This window comes from Branchiostoma belcheri, unplaced genomic scaffold, assembly GCF_001625305.1.
Source record: "Branchiostoma belcheri isolate BF01 breed outbred unplaced genomic scaffold, Haploidv18h27 scaffold37, whole genome shotgun sequence".
NCBI classification, from domain to species: domain Eukaryota; kingdom Metazoa; phylum Chordata; class Leptocardii; order Amphioxiformes; family Branchiostomatidae; genus Branchiostoma; species Branchiostoma belcheri.
The window spans coordinates 2760535-2784966 of NW_017803987.1; the positions used below are offsets into that span (position 1 = coordinate 2760535).

Below are 24432 nucleotides of genomic sequence, written 5' to 3' on the forward strand. Positions count from 1 at the left end.
AAAAATTCAGAATCAACTGCAAAATGCTTATATTTTGCCCTGAAGAGTCGAAAACAGTCCTTTTCTCCTAGTTGTTACAGTTATTCCATCTTCCAATGGAGTGGTATCATTAAAAGTTCAAAATTCATTGTTTAAATTTTGAACCAGCCTGGTGTGTTGACTTCATGGCTCCTATCGTACCATTTTGGGTCATAATAGGATGCCTAGGCCTGTTTTTATTTTATTTTTTTCGCCCGCCCGCTCCATTATTTTTCTAGAAAAATCCGTTAACCAAGAAATTAAATTGGTGTGGCCTAAGAATAAAAGAAATTCATACATGTGACATCACACAGTGAAAAAGTATGAGGCCTATCTAGCTTATTGTATGCCTGCAATATTTCTATAAGTACCCTTAACACTAAAACACAACAAGTTGATTACAACTATTCTGGTTATGTAGATTATCAAGTTGGCCAAAACAGTCTACAACAATGTTAACGTTATAAGTTTACTGCACTGTCAGAAATACACATCCATGTAACTTTCTAAGTGGTACGCTTATGAGCTGTTCTATATCCACTCACTCACTGTGTCTTCAATTGTAGAGTATCTTGCCTGTATACAAAGTACTCCTTTACATGTGGCCATACTCCTACGGTATGAATGGTACAAGCACGTCGGCAGAACGTACTTCACCTATTTTGGCAGAATGTCTCATATAAGGTTGTATTCGTTCATATAAGGTTAGCATTTCGACAGTAGTTTCCAAATGTTATGTCGGAAAGAATATCCTCTACAACAGGCAAAATTCTGATGCAACGTTGACCAAAAACCCAACGAAAAACACGAAAATCCGGGGTTCTGTGCAGGCGCAGTATGTTCTGCCTACGTGCTAATGGTACATAGGCATTTTGGCCATATTATACACACAAAATTCCTATCTCTAGTTTCTCATCAGTTTATTTAGCTAAGTATTTCAATCTCACACATTTGGGGTTCCTCCCCTTGTCCCTCGCCCGTGTGTTTGGTTGAGACATGCTTCTTCAGATGCCATTTCCATGTCGTAGAAAAGTCACACTGGTCACATTTGTAACCTTTTTCATCTGTGTGCTTTTTCATGTGTCGGTTCAGGTAAGGTTTGAAAGCTGTCTTGTACCCACACTCCCTGCATGCGTAGGGTTTCTCAAACTGTTTCAAGTGTTTTACTTTGACGTGTCTGTCTAGGTCTGTTTTTGTAGCAGTGGAATAGTCACAGTGTTCACAATTGTGAGCTTTCTCTTCAGTGTGTCTTCTCTTCTTGTGGAAAACTAAGTCAGACTTCACCCCTGTCCTGTATCCACACTCCTCACATAGGTAGGGCTTCTCACCAGTATGTCTCCTTGTGATATGTTTGTCTAGATGTACTTTTGTTGCAGCGGCATAGTCACACTGGTCACATTTGAACGGTTTTTCACCGGTGTGCGTTTTCATGTGGACATACTGTTGAGAGAGGGTAGACATTCTGAGCCCGCATACGCTACAAACGTAGGGCCGCTCGCCGGAGTGTTTGGACTTGATGTGTTTGTGTACATCGTGTTTATGCACAGCAGAATAGTCGCACTGGTCACATTTGTGAGGTTTCTCACCAGAGTGTCTCATCATATGTGAGGTCAGGTCTTGCTTCATCTTGGTCTTGTAACCACACTCCTCACACACGTAAGGCTTCTCATCACTGTGTCTCATAATGTGTAACTTCAAGTTTCTTCTCAGTGCAGTGGAGTAGTCACACTGGTCACATTTGTAGGGTTTCTCTACAGAATGTGTCCTCTGATGTTTCAGTAGCTGGCATTTCTGCCTAGCTCTGTATCCACAGTGTTCACACATGTAGGGCCGCTCACCGGTGTGTGTTTTTATGTGTTCGTCCAAGCTGTATTTCCAGGCTGTTGAATAATCGCACAGGTCACATTTGTAAGATTTTTCACCCTTGTGTTTTTTCATGTGCTTTGCTTTGACGTGTCTGTCTAGGTCTGTTTTCTTTGCAGTAGCGTAGTCACATTGTTCGCATTTGTTGTCTCCAGTGTGTCTTCTCTTCTTGTGTAAGGCTAAGTCAGACTTAACGCCTGTCCTGTACCCACACTCCTCACAGAGGTACGGTTTCTCACCTGTGTGTCTTCTTATGATATGTTTCTCTAGATGGACTTTCGTGGCAGCGGCATAGTCACACTGGTCACATTTGAACGGTCTTTCCCCGGTGTGTTTTTTCATGTGGGAATTTTGTTGACCCTTCGTAGCCGTTCTGTGCCCGCATTCCTCACAAACGTACGGCCTCTCACCGCAGTGTTTGAACTTGATGTGTCTGCGTACATCGTTCTTATACACAGCAGAATAGTCGCACTGGTCACATTTGTGACGTTTCTCACCGGTGTGTCTCATCATATGTGAGGCCAAGTCTTGCTTGACAGCAGTCTTGTAACCACACTCCTCACAAACAAAAGGTTTCTCGACACCGTGTCTTGACATGTGTACCGTCAAGTAACTTTTATATGCAGTCGAGTAGTCACACTGGTCACATCTGTAGGGTTTTTCTACGGAATGTGTCCTCTGATGTTCTCGTAGCTGGCTGTTCTTGGCTGCTCTGTATCCACAGTGCTCACACATGTAGGGTTTCTCACCAGCGTGTGTTTTAACATGTCTGTTTAAGCTGACTTTTTTTGGCGTGGAATAATCACACTGGTCACATTTGAATTGTTTTCGTTTAACAGCTGGTTTTTCAGTTGATGATGATGAGTCAGACATATTGGCTGTGCACCTTTAGCTGTCTGCACATCACATGAAATATATTTTCTTAAGGATCAAGGAGGTTTAAAATCGTCCTCTGTGGTGTCCCTGAAGGAATTTGTCCTTTGTTCTGTTTTCTTAATTCGTTTGGTACTTTGTGCTTTTGTCCTCTGTTGTCTGGTTGTCCAATCAGTAACGTTACTGGCTCTAGTAGGATATAGAAAAATACATTTGAGAATACTGAACAGATGATATAAATGCTACTATTAGTAGTCTAGTAGTATAAGTTCTTATCATAATTTTGAAACCCTCCCCAAAATTTGCCAAAGGAACTACAACGTGAACCCAACGTGCGCCAAACACCCCAAAGCGTATCCTTGATAATACAATTGTTAATTTAGCACCGTAACGCTATAAGCATGAGCTAAAGGGCATAAGGAGTGTCTTACGATGTCTTACCAGTTGTCGTATGATGTGTCCAGTTGATAGAATCTTTTAAAATACGTTGAAAATCTCCGATATACTGGGGATACACTCCAACAGTCAAGAAATGGCGGTCAAGCTGAAACCCGGTCAAAGGTTAAAGGTCAAAGTGAATAAACCTGATGATCCACATAAGGTCAACATGGGTTGAATGTTGGTCATTGCAGATAAAATACATGTAGTTTTATAGGAAAATAACAAATGTGTGGTGTTTTATTGTAGTATCATATACTAGTAAGTAATTATAACATCCAAGCAAAACAACTATTTTCCTGTTAGCATTAAATCATGTGTATGAAACTGTGTACTGAAATTTACTATTGGTTAGTTCGAGGGGGGTTAATAGAAGATACATGTATTGCATATAAAAGAATCATGATATTTGAGACAGGAAATGCAGACTGATCATTCAAAAGTACAGAGTAGCTAGCTCTAATCATGGAGTTAGAATACACGCAAGGACCGTTTTGTTGCAATTAACAATCTCGTCACTAGATGTCCTCACTGGCATGTTGGAATCCTTGTTTCTATAAAACCGAGTCCAAGCAAGTTTAACTTTCTTATAGCATTCCGAAATCTAGATGCAAAAAGAAACCAATGAAATAAGCACTAACAATGTTATTGTTCTTATAGCGGTATATGCCACAGTGGTCACTCTTCTACGAAATGGAAGTTTGTCACAAAACAAAGTGTACTGTATTTCTTATGAGGTTGCACACGCATAGGTTTTGCTAATAAAAGTAACGTTTAAATTTTGGATTTACTAAGCTCTAGAGCTTTTGTTTAACTTTCTTTTTAATCATTTGCAACTCTTTGGCTTCTTTCTTGGGGCTTTTCTTGTCCGAAGTTGTCGTTGGGGAATAAATTGTTCACCCAAGAAATTAGTTTTCCCAATGCTTTCTAAGCACCGATTAGCATTTGTCTCAATCAAAATCTACCTAGCAACAATCGAGTGAATTTTAGATTTCTGGTCATAAAGTCATAAAAAGGGGAAAATGAATTTTTGCGCGACCGGGCCAGCTGAAACGCCCAGCCAATGGGAAGCGAGGATGGTAGTCACGTGGGCGGGACAGTTTTATCCCAACCATCTCCATATTCCGTGCCGAGCGGATAGTTTTGGTAGCCGCAGTCGACAAGTTTCCTCTGTTTTCGTAAGATCTGGAGGATTTCTACTTGTTGTTTCACGTTCCTCCCCAGGCTGGTGGTACATCAACTCGACTTGGGACGGACGGAAGCTTTGCCATGCGGGCCAGCCGCCGATTTTTCACCGAAGTGGTTGTGGTAGCGACTCGCAGGTAAGAACAAGTCGGGCGCCCCCCTCCCCCTCTCACCGCCAACCTAGAGAACTTTTCCCCGCTTGTTTTTTCGTGAGTTCAACCGGGTTAAGGTCGGGTACAATTACGGCACGTCCTCTGTGGCATATCGGGGGAATATACGCATGATAAAAGGAAGATATGGCGCTTGTTTTGATGTTGTTTACGATGTTTATGGTAGATTGAACGTTGAAAGCTCCAGGCCATACCCAGAAAGAAAGTGGCCGATCGACCGGCATTTTCTGTGTACGTGTGCCCGCGGCTGCGATCGGGATTTTTTTCCTGGGTGGTAACGACAACAAATGTTGTAGATAACAGAGGAAAATTCGCGCAGATAAATTGTTTGATTTCAACGTATCGTTTGACTTTTACGTGGAATTTGTCCGTTAGATCGGAAGTCGAAACGGTTGGTTGTCGAAAACCGTGCGTCACACGTAAAAAAACAACACATTTGACAAGAAAAGGTTTTGTTTTGAAATGCTATAACGTTAACTTTATCTAAAATGATTATATTACAGCGATTGTTTATTAATTTCTTTGTCCCTTTTCCGGATATTTCTATGTTATGTTGTTTTCGAATTTTGTCTTGTCATTATTTTTCCAAAACAAACACCGTCACGTAACTGTAGATTTCCCAAACAGTTCCCATTATGTCCATTTCCTTTGATTATCACTACGCCAAATTCTGTACCTTCAAACGTAGTACGATTTTGATACTTCTAGGCGATTTCTGTAACAAATCGGACCAGTTTTGTATCAGTTTATTGTGAAGCAAAACCACATGTGGTGTCCCCCCAAACAAAACTACGGATCACATTTCAATTTTCCTCCCACAGTAGCAGTTTTTACATAATTGAGCAGCGTAGAAAACAATGAATTATTTTGTTGAAACACTTTCACAATCGTCTGTTTGAAAAATGTAGTTTGTAACTGTGAAATTTTGAGTGAGAAACAGTATTGTTCACAGTGTGGGGTTTTTACATACAGAACAAAGGAGTGTATTGAGAAAAGTTGATAATGTTGCCATTTGGTAGCTAATCTGACCCTACAGATTCAGCAACAACAAAGGGAGGGGGAGGGGTAATTTTGGTGGTAACAAATCACCATTCTCCCAAAGGAGTTTCACTTTATGCTTTTCTGAGATTTCTCAGAAACTCCTTTTCAAAGAAACAAAATAATCACTATTTTAATTTCATTTCGTCCCATATAAAAATGGATTACAACAAAAATAAGGAGAGTAGGATATTGCTTTAGTTTTAATTTGTACTCTCCAAGCAGAAGTTTATGCTTTGGCTAATTTTTACATATCTTTTTATATATTTTTTTGTTTATCAGGCTTTCTTTTTTGTACTGGACTACAGGTATCTTTCTTGTGGCAAATGGGTACTGCCTTGCCAATTTGATACTGTCTTGCCAATTTGATACTGTCTTGCCAATTTAATACTGTCTTGCCAATTTGATAGCCTGGTTACCAAACCTATTATAGCTCCTGAGTCCTACATCCTCTCTGCAAAGGAGCTATAATAGCTTTGGTAACCAGGCTACAAATTTGATACTGTCTTGCAGCCACCAAAAAGATCCATTTGAAGATTAGATATTTTCCATTTTTGGTAGAGACGACTATTGTTACAATACAAATACTGGAGTAAAATCTCAGACAGTCTGGTACTGGCCTGGGAACCTAGAAATGTGCCCCATCTGGTTTAAGCTATTAAATCTTGCCACACAGGTTAATTTTATTAACCTTCACCCAGCTGAGGTAACCTGTTGGCTCCCATGTTGTAACTAAATGTAGTGATACATGGTGTGATGCAGCAGGGAGAAGGTTAAAAACACATCTGGCAGAACTCAGGGGATCTTGGCAGGTTGATTTAAAACTGTAATGAACCAAGCGAAAGCTGAAACAGATGTACACAGGCAAATGTACTGACTGACTCCAGAAAACTTGATTTTTCAACACCAGGGTTCTTTTGTGTACATCTGACATTTATCACTGTAATTTTTGACATTTTTGCAGTGGTTTTATCTTCGTAGAACATGTATATGAAGTTTTTGTAGTGGAAGATCATTGCACAGTGAATATATGCTCAGTTTTAGAAACATCTTGCTGACAAGAACATAGTTTTCTGGTCTTTTCTGACAGTCTAGGAAATTCTAAATGTCGACCGTTGTAGTGATTTTTGTGCACTCACTCACTCACTCACTCACTCACTCACTCACTCACTCACTCACTCACTCACTCACTCACTCACTCACTCACTCACTCACTCACTCACTCACTCACTCACTCACTCACTCACAATCCGGTTTAGGATCTGTTGTAATGTTCCCTCCTTCCGAGGGTTAGACGTGCTTGCACAGAAATACTGTGGCTTGATGGCAGCCTGCCACTTGCCTCTATACATGGGTTGACATTATGTAGGTTCAAGTGGTGGAAGTCCTCCCTTACATTGTCAGAAATTGTGAGAATCCTAAGTTCCTAGGCCATTTGTCACTGTCCGTTCTTTGGAGGTAAAGATGGTAACCAAGAAATCAAATTGATGTAGCCTTTATAACACTATATATATATTAAACAGTCTGTACCACATACAGGACATTAAGAGAGTGTATTTAAACAGCAGCAAATCTGCACACATGCTATTCTTCATACCAGGCTAAACCAACACTGTACTAATACATGTACACAGTATGTATGGTGTTATAGTTTGCACAAGTTGACAGGTGTGTACTCAGTCACTACTGACACCAGCAGAATTTATACATTGTAGAAAAATACCAAAGAAGTCAGTTCTAATATTTGTTATACTTATATAATGTAGACCAGTAGATAAACATACATGTAGATCTAGAATCTCTCTCTGTTCTCTCTCTTCTAGAATATAATCAAGACTACTTTCTGTTCACAGTAGCAAAAGTTTGCAGTCAGAGAAAAAAGACAAGGGTGCGGAACTATACATTCACGGTGGCGACAGGTGCAGCAAAAAGAAAATCAGCAAATTATTTATTCACAGTAATGATAAATTTGTGGAAGTGACTGAAAAGTACCAATATTTAAGTACAGTAAAAAATTGTGTACAAGTAAGAAGCATACAAGTAAGAAGTATATAAATGAGTTCAGCAAATGGCTTCTTTGACCTTAAATAAAGCACAATTTGAAAAGTTGACCTAGACACAAGTACAGTAACTGTATTTCCTCAAATTACTGAACACAAAGACGATTGGTTTGGTAGATAATCTTGAACTTGAAGATAAATCACTCGGTTATCCTTGGACAGTTTCCGCTGTCTTTTCTCTAATTTCCCAGTAGAGGGGGTATCAGACATTGACTGATTAAAGCATTCTCTAATGACTTCCTTTATTAGATGAACAGTTGGGGAACTGACGAATCAGTTCAGACAAAGCAGTTCAAAACAACTATTCATTCCCATTCCAATTGTTCAGATCTAGCTTCACTGAACTTGCAGCAAAATTTGCATAGGGAAAAATCTATATGTACACAGTACAGTAATAAAGGATAAGTTCAGGCATTCGCTTTGAAAATATAGTCAAACAGGTATAGACCTACATACATGTTGTAAGGACTTACATTGACACAAGCATTAATTTAAGAATCCTGTCTATAGTGACTATCTGTCCACATAGACCAGAATTTATCAGTCCTCTTGATCAGTTTTGACTGTAAATATAAAGGTCTCAATCAATATTTTTCCAAACTCAAAAGAAGCACATGCAATACTTGGTTTGAAAGTTTGAAATTTTCGCTGTGTTTTAAATTCTCACAATAGTTTGAAGTGAGAGGTAACTAAGAACTTGATCATTTACTGTAAGTAATGGAGGTAAGACAATCTGTTTTGTAAAGGATCCTTCCGCTCAGACAGTGTCTTAGTCTTGGACTGGAGCCACCTCCTTCACTTGACCTTGAAGTCTGGGTGGTCGGAGTGATTGGGTTTGGAGGTCAGACTCTCAATTTTCTTCTCCTTCCTTTATCAATCGGCCCTTTGTCACTTTCTTCAATAAACTACTGAATATTACATGTGCTTCACAAATTGGTTTGCCACCTGATGTTGAAGAATATTTGGGACTTGCCAATATTAACTGCAATTATGGTAGGGTTGATAGAGATAGATAGTTTGTAACAAAGTTTGGAGTTTCAGTTGTAGATTCTAGGCTTAATTTTGTTTGACATCATACAATCGGTTGATATTGTGTGCCATTTGCTCTTCAAGCAGAGGTTGGTGGGGAATTTTGTGGTTTCACTCCCCACCAATCTTTGCGTAGTGTGCCAGTGAAATTTTCTCCAAATGAGTTATTGAACACCATAAATCGATTTAACGTATGTAGCAGTGCTATATATACATGTAATAGCTAGCCTTAAATTTTTTTCTGTCATCTCATTTTGTTTGACTTCGCATCAGTTGAGCACTAACGAAAATTTTGAAATCTTGACCCTCTAGATCTGAAATGCTACCTGGTATGCTAGGTCTGTTGATAATGTATAGTTTGATGTTTTTCAGGTAGCAGTTTTGAAGACGATACGCGAGAAAAGTTGGACTAGTCCACCACCATGTCGTGGGGGGCAGATGATACCAGCGTCCGCGTGGCGCTGAGAATCCGCCCGCAGCTCGCCAACGAGAAGATCGACATGTGCCGGACGTGTACGCACGTGCCGCCGGGCGAGGCCATGGTTACCCTGGGCAACGACAAGTCGTTTACGTACGATTACGTTTTTGATACGGACTCACATCAGGACAGGATATATGAAGCCTGTATCCAGCCGCTGATCGAGGGGTGTTTCGAGGGATATAACGCGACTGTACTGGCATATGGACAGGTATGTCTTGTGGTTTCTTGTACAGAATTTCTTTATTACCAGTGTTCTCCAGGCTATATTTTGGTGCCCTACACTGTCTTTCTGTTATGTATATGAGTTTTAAATATTACAGAGAGAATACCAGACCAAAATCATATCCAGATGCTTGAGTAGCAGTTTTTTGCCATAGAATACAAGACATCCCACTGTTTCTGTTGAGCTACAATGTGCGCTACTAGCAACATGGAAAGTTGTCCTTATAAGCTATAGCCTGAGGGGCATCATGACATGTTGGTGACATTCTAAAGTACATGAAGCACAATGAAGTATAATGACATTACGGTTCATGCTCAGCTTAGTAGTCTTTGTTTAAGGTCAAAGGGGGTGTGTCCCTTTCTTAGTCACCTGGGTGTTTCATCAGCATATTATGGTCTGAGTTTTTACAGCATATTATGGTCTGTGTTTTTACAGCATATTATGGTCTGTGTTTTTACAGCATATTATGATCTGTGTTTTTACTCTGCGAACTGAATTCTTTTTTTTGTGTCTGTCTGCACACTTTGACCAGCATAATTTAAGTACCTATGGATGGATTGTGATTATATTTGGTATCTGGGTAGGTCTTGGGAACACGAAGGTCAAGGTGAAGTTTGGGCCTCCTGGTGGCTTTCCTTGGTACTGCAGCAGAACTTCCAGTTCCTGTAATTTTTTTTCTGGACATCCTATGGTCATAATGTACCAGAATTTTTGTAAAGATAAAACAATAACATGTATGTATTATACGTAAGTATAATAATTAATATGTCATATAAATATTGGGTACCCAAAATCTTTATACATTTACATATTACAGGAAGAATGTTACTATCATAATGATAAACTTTTCTAACATTGTGAAACTTAACTGTGTGGCCAGTAACAAATAATCTTATAAGCTTAGTTGGTACCCTCGGGACTTAGAAAATGATTTCTAAATTTAGTGCGTTGTTGCCATGATGAGTTAATCAGGTAGCTGGTGTACAGTCTGCACTCCCTACATACCCACTGAGATGCCAGAGAAATCTGGACAAACTATCTACATGTGATCTGCCTGTTCTAGTTTGGTCTGACAGGAGAAACATGTGCTACAAGCGTTTACACTGTTTGTATGTAGAACGATAAGCTTGTTTTTGAATACTGTAAATTCATTTATTTTTCTGGGGGCTTAACTTCGTGGTAGGAGGGAAAGAAGGTTTTTGCAGTGTTTTAGAGGCATTCACAATGCAATTTCGGGGTGGCAAAACTGGATTGTCAAAGTCAATTTTGTAGTCATCCTTGATTGGTAATTTTTCACATTGGATCTGGCATTCTTGAACAAAGAAATACAGTCACAATACCCTTATGCTGTATTGAAAATTAGCATAGGGGGGAAATTTAGCATAGGGGGTCAAAATTATAGCGTAGGGGGCCCCTACGCTACTTCACGCTAGCTAGAACCCTGGTAGTCAATCCTGTCCTATCATCATAGTCCTTTTCATCCTGTCGGACGATCAGTTCACAATTTGTGGGCCCGGCGGTCCTATAGCATACTGATATCTGTGAGACAAAAATGCAATGTCGCTGACAGAAAAATGGTTGCTTGTTTTGTATCGCAGGCTGGTTCTAGCTATTTATGGGTGGTACCCAAAACTAAAAACTAATTTTTGACCGAAGGAGGCACCACAATCTTGGTCAGATAGAATCAACAAGTCTAAGCCAGGCTTGTTTTTTTAATCCTATCGACTCCTGTTTAAGCGTTGTTTATCTTGTTTATAATTAGGCCAGGCATAAACACAGCTAATCAAGTCTTCTGGTTACTGATAAGATGTGACCTTAGGCCACACCAATGTAATTTCTTGGTTAACGGATTCGCCCGCTTCATTTTTTTCTGATTTGAAAATAAAAATTCAGAATCAACTGCAAAATGCTCATATTTTGCCCTGAAGAGTTGAAAGCAGTCCTTTTCTTCCTAGTTGTTACAGTTATTCCATCGTCCAATGCAGTGGTATCATTAAAAGTTCAAAATTCATTGTTTAAATTTTGAGCCAGTCTGGTGTGTTGACTTCATGGCTCCTATCATACCATTTTGGGCCATAATAGGATGCCTAGGCTTGTTTTTATTTTTTTATTTTTTCGCCCGCCCGCTCCATTATTTTTCTAGAAAAATCCGTTAACCAAGAAATTAAATTGGTGTGGCCTTATACTAAGTTATAGTCAAGTGTTTTTCTAGAGTTGCTAATTACTCGGTGTAAAAATTCATTGTTCCTTTTTCTTTTAGTACTTAGTTTTAAGGTCATTCAAAGAATGTTCAGCCTCAGGGGGGCAAAACAAAGAAAAACATATTCTGGATGAGGAAATTTGTCTGATATTAACATAAAATTGGTATAGGATGGGGTTGATTCAACTTACTATCAGAAAATTCTATCTAAAATCCAGTTTTGCCCTGGAATCGCATTGAATTCCTCTTAGAATCATAGTATAGTATTACAGTTTCGTAAAAATGTCACTTTGCAAATCAAACTTGGAACTCAAAACATGTTTTGGTCATAATGTGTTGAAGGTATATGTTGTTCCAGTTTTCAAATTTATAATGTATTTTTTTTTTTACGAGTTTTGGATTTTGTAGCATTGGAAAGTTGGTAGCCTGGGTACCATCCGGATTTTCGCTACGCAACGCTTTTTTCAAGCGTTGCGTAGCGAAAATCCGGATGGTACCCAGGCTAGAAAGTTGGGCTGTTTTCCTGAATAGTTCTTTATTGACTGGCTGTTCTCGGTGATGTTTACGTAAAGCGACTGAATAAACACGTGAACAACAGGGTACAGAAACGCTGTCACGCTCTTACACCCGGTCAAACCAACTTGCTACATTTCACGCTAATGTACCTACAGTGGTAGAAGAAAAATACTTGTTCTGCAATTCAGGGATTCTCTCTGCAAATACACACTTTAGTTTGGATCAAAACCCATGGCATACGCAAAATTGCATGTTGGCAAATATTTTACATGCAATTTGAAGAGTTTATTCAAAATTACTTGTATATTATAGAGTCGGTAGTAAACATTTAACATTAAAGCTCTTAAACACCATTGAACCCCTACTGGCCCTAGCCTGATTTTTTCAGTCTGCAAAATTGCAGGTCGCATAATTGAAAATTGAAAATCAGGAAAAATGTGTTAAAAAGTCAAAGTAAACTAGAAAGGCCAATATTTGCTTTGGAGCAAATATAGCGATGGGTTCACCACATTTTACGACATGGCAGGGAAAGAATGAGAAACACTAGAAAGGCCAACATTTGCTTCGGAGCAAATGTAGGAATTTCACTCCATACCCTTCCCCAAACAAAAATGAGAGATTCTAAATAAATCATACTGCAATTATACAAGGACAAGCTGTTTGAATCTCGACAGGTATTTACAAAACTGGCACTTGGCAATTATCTCCCTTTTTTTTACAAAGATACAACGACACGCACTTTAAATCTCGACAGCTTTACTTTACACTTTTGACGAGATTGTAACTACTACTAACGGAAGCAAAATTTTCACGGCCTGAGAAAAATGGACATGTTCACGGAAGTATATATTCACGGTGGTGACAGTTGCAGGAAAAAGAAAGTCCGGGAATTATTTCCTAACTGTAAAGATAAGTTCACGGTACAGAGGTGACAGTGAAAACCGTGAACATTGACCCCCCGCTTGCGTTGCGGTACAGTGAAAAAAATCGGGAATTACAGCAATCAATTTACTGAGTATGTTTGCTTAGTTTCCAGATGTTTTGTACTTGTAGTTTTTAAATGAACGAAAACCGATGCGCGCACAGATGTTACTTTTGTGACAACATCAAAGTGATTTTGGTTTGTATGTTGAAAAAATACAAAAGACTAACATTCGAAGTTATTGAAATTCTTGAGTAAGAACAATCAGTTTTGGAATGTTAAAAGCAAAGCAATGGATATTAAAACGAAAATGTTAAAATTAAATGTTGAAATTGTTAAAATGTAAAATGGTTAAAATGGTTAAAATTGTTGAAATTGTTAAAAATGTTAAAATTGTTAAAAATTGTAAAAAGGATAATTGAAAATATCCAGTGTACCGGGGTTCGAACTCGTAATGTCTGGACTTGCAGCCCTGCGCGTTACCAACCGAGCTATCTGGACACGTTTCCATTACTCTCTGCATTGTATGTCATATAAAGTGGACAACATGGCGGTAACGATCGCTTCAAGTACTAGTAAGGGACTTTCTAGGAGATACACTCTACAATTTTGGTGATTCTTCAGAAATCGATAACAGAATATATAATACTAGTCGGTGAAGATTGTGGAAAATTGTTGATACCGTGGCGCGCGCGTGACGATACACATTACGTACCGTTGTTTACAGTACTCGCGGGGCGCAGGTCATTGACCTCCCGCTTGCGTTGTTCCAACAGAGAAGAGCAAAATATCTGCCAGTTTTTGCGTCAGATTTTCAGTGTTTGTTAAAATCATATACAGGCATCCATGCAGCTATAATTCTTCCAACTAGTTCGTAGTTAGGTGAAATGTATATAGGAATCACACGAATCGGTATCCAATATCAGAGTATCATGGCCCACGGCCGAGACCGCGTGGACCAGCTGCGCTGGTACGTGAAAATGGTAGTAAATAAATTAATTAGCCAACAGCCAATCAACAGCCACATCTGCAAACATGACCACACCTGCTTGTATGCCCATATTTGGGCCTTCCCCCGAATTCCTTTCTTATTACGTCACGCGCGTACGCCCCCACAGTACTTTCCTATGGGGACCACTAAAAAGCAAATAAAACGATTGTAAAAGCTTGTATCAAAAAAATTTAAAAAACGCCTAAGGGTATTTACCCACTCTACCTCTATACGAAATTACAGGTAATTTCGCCCAAAAATGAAGGACTTGAATCAATTTAAAGAAGTGGCAGGAGGAGGAGGAGGAGGAGAAGGAGAAGAAACATCAGAAAAAGCAATATGGGTTCACCACCACTTCGTGGTGTGGTGAACCCATAATTACAATCACATTTTTTTCAAGTTCAACCATAATATTTCAATTTTTGGTAACCCTTTAAAAAGATGAAGAAAACCACGAAATTAAGTTAACTCAAAAATAAACTATTCTACAGTACATTCAGTAACACAGGCTCCCCACAGAGCCATACATGTTCTGAATCCTACAGCTATTTCTTCCTAAGTGTTACACGGTACTAGCCTGACCTATGGCTCATACCTGGACAGAAATAGCCCCCACATGGCCTTATTCTGGCTGCACAGGTCATCGGGTGGTAAACTCACGCCCTGGATAAAAGAAATAGGTCCTCTGTGTCGTATATTTAGTCCTGTATAAAAATATGTTACACAAGGAACAGTAAACAATGTCATTTTGAATTGGGTGTGTCAAACTAAACCATGTTCCAAGAATCAGAGAACCAACAAATTAAATTGGTGTGGCCTTATGTAATGTCTCTTGAAATAACAGTTAAGTTGTACAAAAGCGTTCTTCCTTTTGTAATGATAATATTAATATGAATTATTATAGATGTTGTATGCCAAATATTCTTGGGGATTTTGAAATACACAAGTTCAAGCTGACATTTACTTTTTTACGGTGTAAAATATTCAAGTCTGGGAAATCGTTGAGGAAATCTTTGGAATAATCTGCAAGGTTTGCAAAGAGATGTTTTATTCATCCATGGCTGGGAGCCATGAGAAGGGGGTTCAGCAAACTGATTAGATTAAATTCTGTCTGCTTGTTTTGTGTGGGAAAAAGTATGGCTTCTAGAATAACATAATTTTGGCAACACAATTCAGAAAACTCTGTATATCCCATATAGGATTTGACCCATAAAGTCAACATATTAGGTTGGTTTATACATGTAATTCAAGAAATGAAGTTTCAAACTTTTAACCAAACCAAGAATTGATGGTAACTTTAACAACTAGAATTAGAAAGACCAGGAAGGACTTTCTTTCACTGTTGTGGCCAAAATATGAGCATTTTTTCCAAATTGTAACTTAGATTTTTCTTTAAGTCAGAAAAAAATGAAGAGGGCAAATCCAAGAACCATTGGTGTTGCCAAATCAGACAAAAATAGAGGTCATAACTAGAGGTTAAACTTGATTCTTCAAAGTCCCTCCCCCTCTCTTTTTTCTTCCCTTTTTTTTGAGCTCAGTCAATCTGGAAACCTGTAATTTCATGAAACGTATTCTTCCCTCCAAGCACTCAGTGAAAGAACCAGGGTTGAGTATTTATTGAGGTCAGTCCGGGTGGGCCAGTCTGCAAAATAAAATCTGCTCCAAAGGTCAAAGGTTGGATAGTAAAGTAAGCAGAATTTATAGGTCAGCTGTGGACTTTTAAACAAATGGAAATGAATCAAAGGGAGCTTTTAAAGTAGACAATAGGGCCCTAAGTTTCAGTTCAGGAACCCGGATTTTTCTTGGTGTTCGTTGGATGTTTGGTCAATGTTGAAGCAGAATTTTGCCTGTTGCAGAAGTAAGCAGGATTTATAGGTCAGCTGTGGACTTTTAAACAAATGGAAATGAACCGAAAGGGAGCTATTAAAGTAGACAATAGGGCCCTAAGTTTCAGTTCAGGAACCCGGATTTTCTTGGTGTTCGTTGGCTGTTTGGTCAATGTTGAAGCAGAATTTTGCCTGTTCCAGACAATATTTTAACTGACACAACATTTTTTAAACTGTAGATGGAATGTCATCCTTAAATACAGGGATACAACCTTAAACAAAATGTTCTGCAGAAGTACTGTAAATCATTTTATATTCGCGCCACTTTTATATTCGTGTTTTTCACAGTCATTTCTGTACTGTGAATTTATCATTACCATGAACAAATAATTCGCCGACTTTCTTTTTGCTGCACCTGCCACCACCACAAAAATATAGTTCTGCAAACATGTCCATTTTTGTCAGACCGTGAAATTTTGTTAGAATAAAGTGTTTTACAGTACCATTATACTACCATACACAATTATATTTTATGGGTTTTATGCAAGGTTGGTGTAGTATGTTCTGCTGAGCTTTGGGAATTCTGTTAAACTAGGATGGCACCCAGGCTCGACTGATAGTAACCATACCAGTACACATAGCAGGACAGAGACAAGTCTCTTTAGCATGGATTATGTGACCATCAACAAATATTGACATGTTGACAGTAGGTTGTTGTCACCATCCCTGGACTGCAGGGCATGGCTTGTCTTACATTTCTTACAGGTCGCAAGTTTCTGGGATTTTACTCAGTTTTCTTGGTATTTAGGCCACACCAATTTGATTTGTTGGTTTTTTCTTACTTAAAAAAATTGTAATTTTTTTCTTTTCAGAAAAAAATCTAATTTTTGTTCTTTTCAAAAAAAATTCTCATTTTTTTCTTCTCAGAAAAAGTTCTCATTTTTTTTCTTTTCAGAAAAAAATATGAAGTGACAGGGTAAAAAAATAAATGAAAAAAAAAACAGACCTAGGCATCCTATGATAGCCCCAAATATATGGTAGAAGCTACATGTGTATGCTGGTTTGTACAATGTAATTCAAACAATGAAGGTTGAACTTTTATTATTCAATCAAACTAATACATTGATAGTTGGGAAAACTGCAAAGTTAGAAATAGAAAGGCAAGGACTTTGTTCAACTCAGGCTAAAATATTAGCATTTTGGAGTTGACTCAGAACCTGAAATATTTATTTTTGGCAAATCAGAAAAAAAAGAAGCAGGAGAATCTGAGAACCAGTTGATTGGATTAATGTGGCCTGAGCTTATGTTACAAAAGGCTTTGACCTAAATTTGTACTTTTCTGGCTTCAGTGTTTCTACGGACGTTACTTGAATGGAAGTTTAGAGATTTTACACGGAAATGACTCACAAAACTCACGTCACCCTTGAAAGAACAAGGCGTCCTTTAAACTGCTCAAAGAAACAAACACTGTTATCTCAGATTGAAAGGACCCACTGGTCTGAGACGTTTAACTTTGCATCGATTTTCTATTTTTGCTCCACTTCAGGAAGATCCGATTCAGGGTTTTGGCTGGGTGATCAGGAATTAAAGTGATCAGTGTCACAGTAGGGGTACCCATGGCTCAGTGGTTAGCAACTACAGATCTGATTCTGAACCAACAGGTTGAGAGTTGGAGGCCATAGGCAACCCAAAGCAATTTCAGGGCAGTGGAACTGGATTTTTGAAGTCTATTTTCTGGTCATTTCTTTACATTTTACAATGTGTATACAGATCTTGAGGCTACTTCCAGGGACTGTATTTTTACCAGCAGGTTTGGTATTCTAAAACAGTAAAATTACTAAAAAGTAGAAAAATTTAACTCACATATCCTTTGACTTGAACCATGTTCCTGGTTTGTATTTTGGGATAAATGTTGTAATGTTTAATGTTTTCTGCCTGTTAATGCTTAATTTTTTAAAGTCAAATTTTAATTTTTACGAATTTATGATGGGTTCCAAGGTCCCCCCAAAAATAGACACCCCTACACTGGTTGAAATGCTAAATCATATATAGCATAGGGGATCAACTCGTGTTTTCCAAGAACTATAGAGTGGAACACATCAAGCACAGTTGGGGCATCATCACTAGAAAACTTTAAACAACTCCTGCAATTAAATGTGCAAAGGTTGAGTGTAACAAGTCGTTAGGTGTGATATAGCTAGCTGCTGCCGCGCCGCGTGCCTGCGAAGCTGGTGTGTCACACCGAATAGAGGTTATACCAGCTATACAGATACAGAAAATCATACCCTACATTCAAACAGCCTATAGCTAGTGGCATAGCTAGGGGTATTTCGAGCCCAGTTTATGTAGTTTGAGATGTGTGGCACATGTTAAACTTGGCTCCCACCAGAGACCTGACCAGTGACCCAACTCCCCACACTGTGAAAAACCAACAAAGGGAGTTCCCCTTCACCCAAGTTCAGATAACCTCTCTACTAGAGGTGACTGCACACATGTGTATGTGTCAACTGGGAAGGTTGTATTCTTACCACTCAGTCTAGGTTTTTGTGTCAAGGCACAAGAGTTCAATTTTGTGTGCAGGCCTTTTCTTGAATTAGAAATTCACAATTGAAAATTTGACAGTGGATTTCTTTTAGATTAGACAGTTGTTTACATTTTGTTGTGTGTTTTGTTGTCTTTCAAAGTCATACTAAAACATTGTGAATTTGCCTCAAAGATATCAGTATGCTATGGGATATGATATATGCCATGGATAGGACTTACTGCATTAAACTTTAAAGAATGATCAGAAAATTGACTTTGAAAATCCAGATTTGCTGCCCGGAAATTGCATTACAGCCTTTTAACCGGAACTGGGGCAGATATCTGAGTAGCAGACAGGAGCTAGAATAGTATGATTCCACTGTAGATCCTAGCTGGGCTTTAAGGTCATCATTGAGTTCACCTTGGTGGTAGCAAGGGAAGCCACTCTGTCAAGTGCTGTGGTCTTGTAAAAATAAACTCTCTAGTGTTTTATTTTACTTTTCTAAAGCCTTGGATTTCTGAAACCTTGTCTATTCTGTGTAGGGAATTATATGTTATTTGTAGCTGCTGAAAGGGACTTTAGAAAATCAGTTGGTAGTGTTTCATGTATTTCTAGCCCTGTTTAGAATTAACATGTATATGGAATAGTACAATGCTTCATGTATAATGTTTGTATTTAACTGTACAAAATGTGTTATGTCTAAAGGCAGTTTACAGGTTGTGCAAAATAAACAAGTGAAATTTCTCTGGTACAATTTATTTCCAATGCTACACGGGTATGCAGAAAAAAGGATTTGAGTTCTGTAGCATGATGTCATCTTCTCTCTATGCAAAAACAATTTTCAGGAAGAAAATCGGAAGGCCCAAGTAGAGGAACTAGCAACAAAATGTCCTTGTTTGGTTCTAGTTCTTGTCAAATAAATTTCCATGGTGCAGTTACTATGAAGCCCCGTTTGTACCAGCCTTGAGTCTAGTCCAACACACACGTGTGAAACTCACATACAAGGTCAGTTACAAACAATGGTCTCTCTGTATGGACAAACTCCCTGTGAAACTCAGCTCTTATGTGAAGTGGAAGCTGCTGTTTAACTATGTCAAACTTTATACACTTGAGACTCGGAATCTGTCCAGAGGGTGGCATAGTTTTGTAGATAAGATGGACAGGCTTGGAATTGTAATTTGTAGTGCGAAAGAAAGATACTAAGTGGATCTTTCAGTGAGAGGTTTTGGAATTAAGGATATGGTAGTCGGGCGATCCTATGCGCGGTCGGGCCGATACCTCAGGCGATATGGGGTATTCCCGCCTTGTATTTTATTTATGTCATACCCACCCAAGAAAACACGCCTTTCAACGCAAAATTAGATAAGCCAAAAGTTGGTGCCTCTCAACCCTCAAAATCAAATGCAACAACATCAGTTCCAACGTTCGGATTCTGTCATCGAATTTTTGAAAGCGGCACACGCAGTTAGGGCAGAACGAGTTCGAATCGTTCTTTGGAAGCCATGGAGCCCGGGCTGTACCGTAAAGTACGGCCCAGTCCGGAACCCGTTATCGAACGTTATCGCGGCCCGGGTATGATATAATGTAAATTACATTTTTTTTGTGTTATTTTTATATTCTTGTTTTTCGTGATCACTTCTGTACCACAAACTTATCATTACCATAATCGCTGACTTTCTTTTTCTGCAACTGCCGCCACCGTGAACATATACTAAGATATAGTTCCGTGAACATGTCCATTTTTCTCAGACTGTAAAGTTTTGCTACCGCAAACGTAAAGTGATTTACATTTATTTAATAGTAGACATTAAGTAATGCTAGGAGACTGTCTGTTGCAGTAAACCAGTCTATCCCCACATCTGTTTCCCCAGACATGTCTGAATGGAGATTTTTCTGTTGACACTAGAACTCACAAGGTCAACTCACATGGTCAAGGTCAGAGTTAAGCAGCTGAGAAAAATGTGCTGAGATGTACATGAACTCTGGGCTGTTTTTTTAAACCCTACAGCCTAAGTCAGCAAATTGAACAATATACACATGTAGTTCATTGGTTTTCAAGCAATGTGAATTGAAATGATGAGAAAAATTTGGAAAGGAAAACTTAAATGTTATCATCAATCTTGCATTTTCCTAGGTTTCAATCATTTGTGCAAAAAAAAATAAAGAGCAAAATCAGTATGAATTGAAATTATGAGAAAAATTCTGAGAGGAAAACAAATGTATAGTACAAATGTATAATCAAGAATGTACAAAATGGAGCAAGAATCTATTCTTCCACATTTTTCCATGAGTAGTCTAACAGTTAGTTTTGTCATTTTTATAGCTCTACAAAACTAAACACACTACACCAGGTATATCAAGTTTTTCTATAGCTAAGCTGTTTTCTAAAGTTGAATGTAACATCCACATCCTAAACCATGTGTTTGGATCTTTGATAAGTAAATAAGCAGGTTAAATTGTGCAAGGCAAGGAGAGAAGACATCCTGGTAGCAAAGTCCGTCACCAGCTGACTGCTAAGCCGGGATTTGTTCCCCAAATACTTCCCTGAAGACGTGCTGGTCTTGCTAAAGAGCAGGGATCAGACCCCAGGATTGTGTGATGAGAAAACCAGGAGGGATTTTGTCAGGGTTCTGGTAGGAATTTTTGTAACACAGCAGCTTTGTGGCAGTGAAACAAGAGGCGACTGGAAACAGAAAGACAATGCTGGTCCTGGGCCGGGGATGGAACCCGGGTGCCAGTTCACACCCCAACCTTCTAACCATTTGGCTAAAAGGTCTAGACTTGTCAGACCGATCAGTTGGTACTGGTAGCTCCTATAAATTAAGCCCCCACTGTTACAGTAGACTGGTTTTGGTTTTGAAGACATCAATTGGTCAGTACTGTACCTCAAGGACTTATCTTAGGCCCCGTTCACTTTCAAAATATTCAAACCAGTTCAATCATCAAATTGTTTAAGAATTTATCTAGCCGGTTAGACGCTGTTTTTTGTCGATCCGAATTGTGTCCACACTCGAAATGGATTGAAGAGTCACGTGACTAGAGTCCGCCATCTTGAATGTTTACACGAAGCCGCCGCAACTCATTGTGACAGAAATTTTGCCAAAGGAAGGAGCACAAAAAGCATGTTCAGTGTAGAATCTTAGCAGAGATACATAGGGGACATCTCTCATGTTTGTGGTGGTGGATTTAGCTTGCAAAATTGTGCAAGGGCAAACATTTTGCAGGGTGTAGTATAAAAGTCTTGTTATACCTAAGCTCTCTCTTGTTAGTCCTCTATAAAATGCTCCTAATCTGTATCAATAAGCCAACATTGTACATGTAGTATCACGTTACTCCCTGAGTTAACAGAATCTAATGTACTTCATAGCTCTTTTAAACCCTACATGTACATTGGCCCGTTTGAAAATAAGCTTTAAAGGGTAACCTCTTACGTAATGTACGCCTGTGTCTTTGCCAGGCTTTTAGTTGTCATGGCAACACAAAAGATAGAGGAAGTAGAAGTCTTAGTGCCTAAATAGGATAGGCTGGAGACAAGCTTAGGCCACACCAATTTAATTTCTTGGTTAACGGATTTTTTTTTCTGATTTGCAAATAAAAATAAAAATTCAGAATCTGCAAAATGCTCATATTTTGCCCTGAACAGTTGAAAACAGTCCTTTCTTCCTAGTTGTTACAGTTATTCCTTCTTTCAATGCAGTGGTATCATTAAAAGTTCAAAATTCATTGTTTAAATTTTGAACCAGCCTGATGTGTTGACTTCATGGCTCCTATCGTGCCATTTTGGGCCATAATAGGATGCCTAGGCCTTGTTTTTTTTTTTTTTTTTTGCCAGCCCGCTCCATTATTTTTCTTCAAAAATCCGTTAACCAAGAAATCAAATTGGTGTGGCCTTAGGCTTTTAGTCTATTCTATTCAGGCTATTACCTAAGGACAAGAAGGGTATGTTTTTTGGTAGCATTTGTTGTGTTGTAAATTAAGAAGGATTGGATGGATTATTATGAAATTTGGTATGTGGTTAGGTCTTGGCCTCTCGGAGAAATGATTTGATTTTGGGCCCCCTGACAGCTTTCCTTGGTACTGCAGCAGAGTTTTCAACTACTACATTAGACAGCATATTTTGCAGAGTTTTAGTTGTAATAAAAACTGGTGTAATATTGAACATATCTCTGGATCATTTGAAAACTTAACTAATGACATAGAAAATTATTTTCAAAGTTTGCATCAATTTGATTGCGCTTCAGAAGGTTGAGCTTAATTGAATTGAGTCTGTGCCAGAATAAAAGTTACATGCAGGAAATATTGATTATGATATACAGAGGAATGTTTCCAGGTTTTTGCATTAAGCAATTTGCTGCAAAGTGCACATGAGTAGCTACTGGAAGTTATGATTTGTAAATGCACTTGAATCAGGCCACACCAATTTAATTTGTTGGTTCTCGGATTTTGTCAGAAAAAACATGAAGCGACAGGGCGAAAAAAATAAAAACAGGTTTAGGCATCCTATTATAGCCCCAAATGCTATGATAGGAGCCATGAAGTCAACACAAAAGGTTGTGTTAATATTTAAACAATGAATTTTGAACTTTTAATCAAACCACTGCATTGATAGATGGAAACACCGCAACAGCTAGGAAGAAAAGGACTTTCCACAACTGTTGGGGGCAAAATATGAGCATTTTTGAGTTGATTCAGAACCAGAATCTTTTTTTTTTTGCAAATCAGAAAAAAATGAAGAGGCGAATCCGAGAACCAACAAATTAAATTGGTGTGGCCCTAGGAAAAATATGTTGTGTTTCCTGTTTCAGTCCTGAAAAAAATTATTGTCGGTAGGTAGGGATTATATTTTTTTTCTGTCTTTTTTTTAAAGATTTTGGTAGTCTCTAGTGATCCATCTTATACAATACAGTTTAGTAAAGGTTGCATGAGGACACTTATATTTTCAATGTCAATGTTGGAAAACAGATTGTACAAAGCTTTATCACTCCGGTGTCAGATCATGGAGTTAGAAAAGGTCCATCAGCTCAAAAAATTATGTCGCTTGCAGTGTTCCACAAAAAAAAGGCTAGGGTCGGCAATTTTTTCTAGGGTCGGTCAGGAAACAGGAAACACAACATTTTTTCCTAGGCCTTAGTACTGCTAATTGTGGAACTTTTTGCGGTGCTTTTATTTTTTGCAGTGAACTTATGACTATCAACTATGAATTTATGACTGAATACAAAAAATGTATGTGTTTTATAGTTCTACTATACATGTATTACAGAAACTTTAAACAACATCCCTCATACCGCAAAATAATATCACTACAAAGGTAAATGATTTTACAGTAATGAATATGAAAGGCATTACAGAAAGGGTAATCTGCCTGATGGCTTGTGTCCAAGTTTGAACAGAGAACCATGATTGAGTGTTAGGAAAAGGTCAGTCTCCATAAGATTGCACGGCACAACATACATGTAAATGCAGCACTTAAATAAAACCTTGTTTTGCTGAATACAGAGTTCAGTATTCTGCATTTATTTCTTGAGTTAGTGTCTTCAAATTATGTTACATACAATTGGAACAATTACTGTAACTTTACTTAAAATTGAAGGCATGCAGACCCCCATATTATGCAGATTTCCTAATTGTTATGTATTGTATCTTCTAACTGAATGCTGTAATGTCTGTTTAAATTGTAGACAGCTGGTAAAAAATGCTTGTCAAACAGAGGATAAGCTTTCTATTTAGCACTTTTAGTCAGTTTTTCTATTTTTGATTTAAAAAAAAAACAAGCTGACAAAATCCGCCTAAAGAAAATTGACAAAATATAAAGTTTGACAACATGCTTACAACATCCAAAATAACCCTAACCTCTGCTTGGAGAGTAGGTAAAAACAATCCAGTGACCCTAGATTGACCCCTAGTTTGATTGACAGCAGCAGCCCTCTAAGTGATAACTCAATTATCAGAGTAGCCAATGTCTCCCCAGCAGTCACCCTATGGGTGGGCAGGACCTGATATAGGCAGGACTCCAAATTGACTCTTCCCTGCCCCACATAGCCGATCATGACCTCTGACCTTCTCCAGACCAGTGTT

At 38.5% G+C, this 24432-nt stretch overlaps 2 protein-coding genes across 2 annotated transcripts in view; one reads left to right on the plus strand and one right to left on the minus strand.

Moving 5' to 3' along the window:
- Positions 1-838: 838 nt before the first annotated feature.
- LOC109476313 (zinc finger protein 260-like) lies at positions 839-2929 on the minus strand. The gene has a single exon (XM_019777230.1). The coding sequence runs from the start codon at positions 2752-2754 to the stop codon at positions 943-945; it is 1812 nt and encodes a 603-aa protein (XP_019632789.1). The 5' UTR covers positions 2755-2929; the 3' UTR covers positions 839-942.
- Positions 2930-4306: 1377 nt separating this feature from the next.
- LOC109476380 (kinesin-like protein KIF21A) overlaps positions 4307-24432 on the plus strand; it is a 49235-nt gene continuing 29109 nt past the window's right edge. Inside the window, 2 exon segments of the mRNA XM_019777314.1 lie at positions 4307-4514; positions 9047-9363. Of these exon segments, the coding sequence (XP_019632873.1) occupies positions 9097-9363 (267 nt within the window). The 5' untranslated portion in view covers positions 4307-4514; positions 9047-9096.

Bases quoted from the DNA above. Each gene is read 5' to 3' on its own strand.
- LOC109476313 (XM_019777230.1), bottom strand. From the start codon at position 2,754: ATGTCTGACTCATCATCATCAACTGAAAAACCAGCTGTTAAACGAAAA.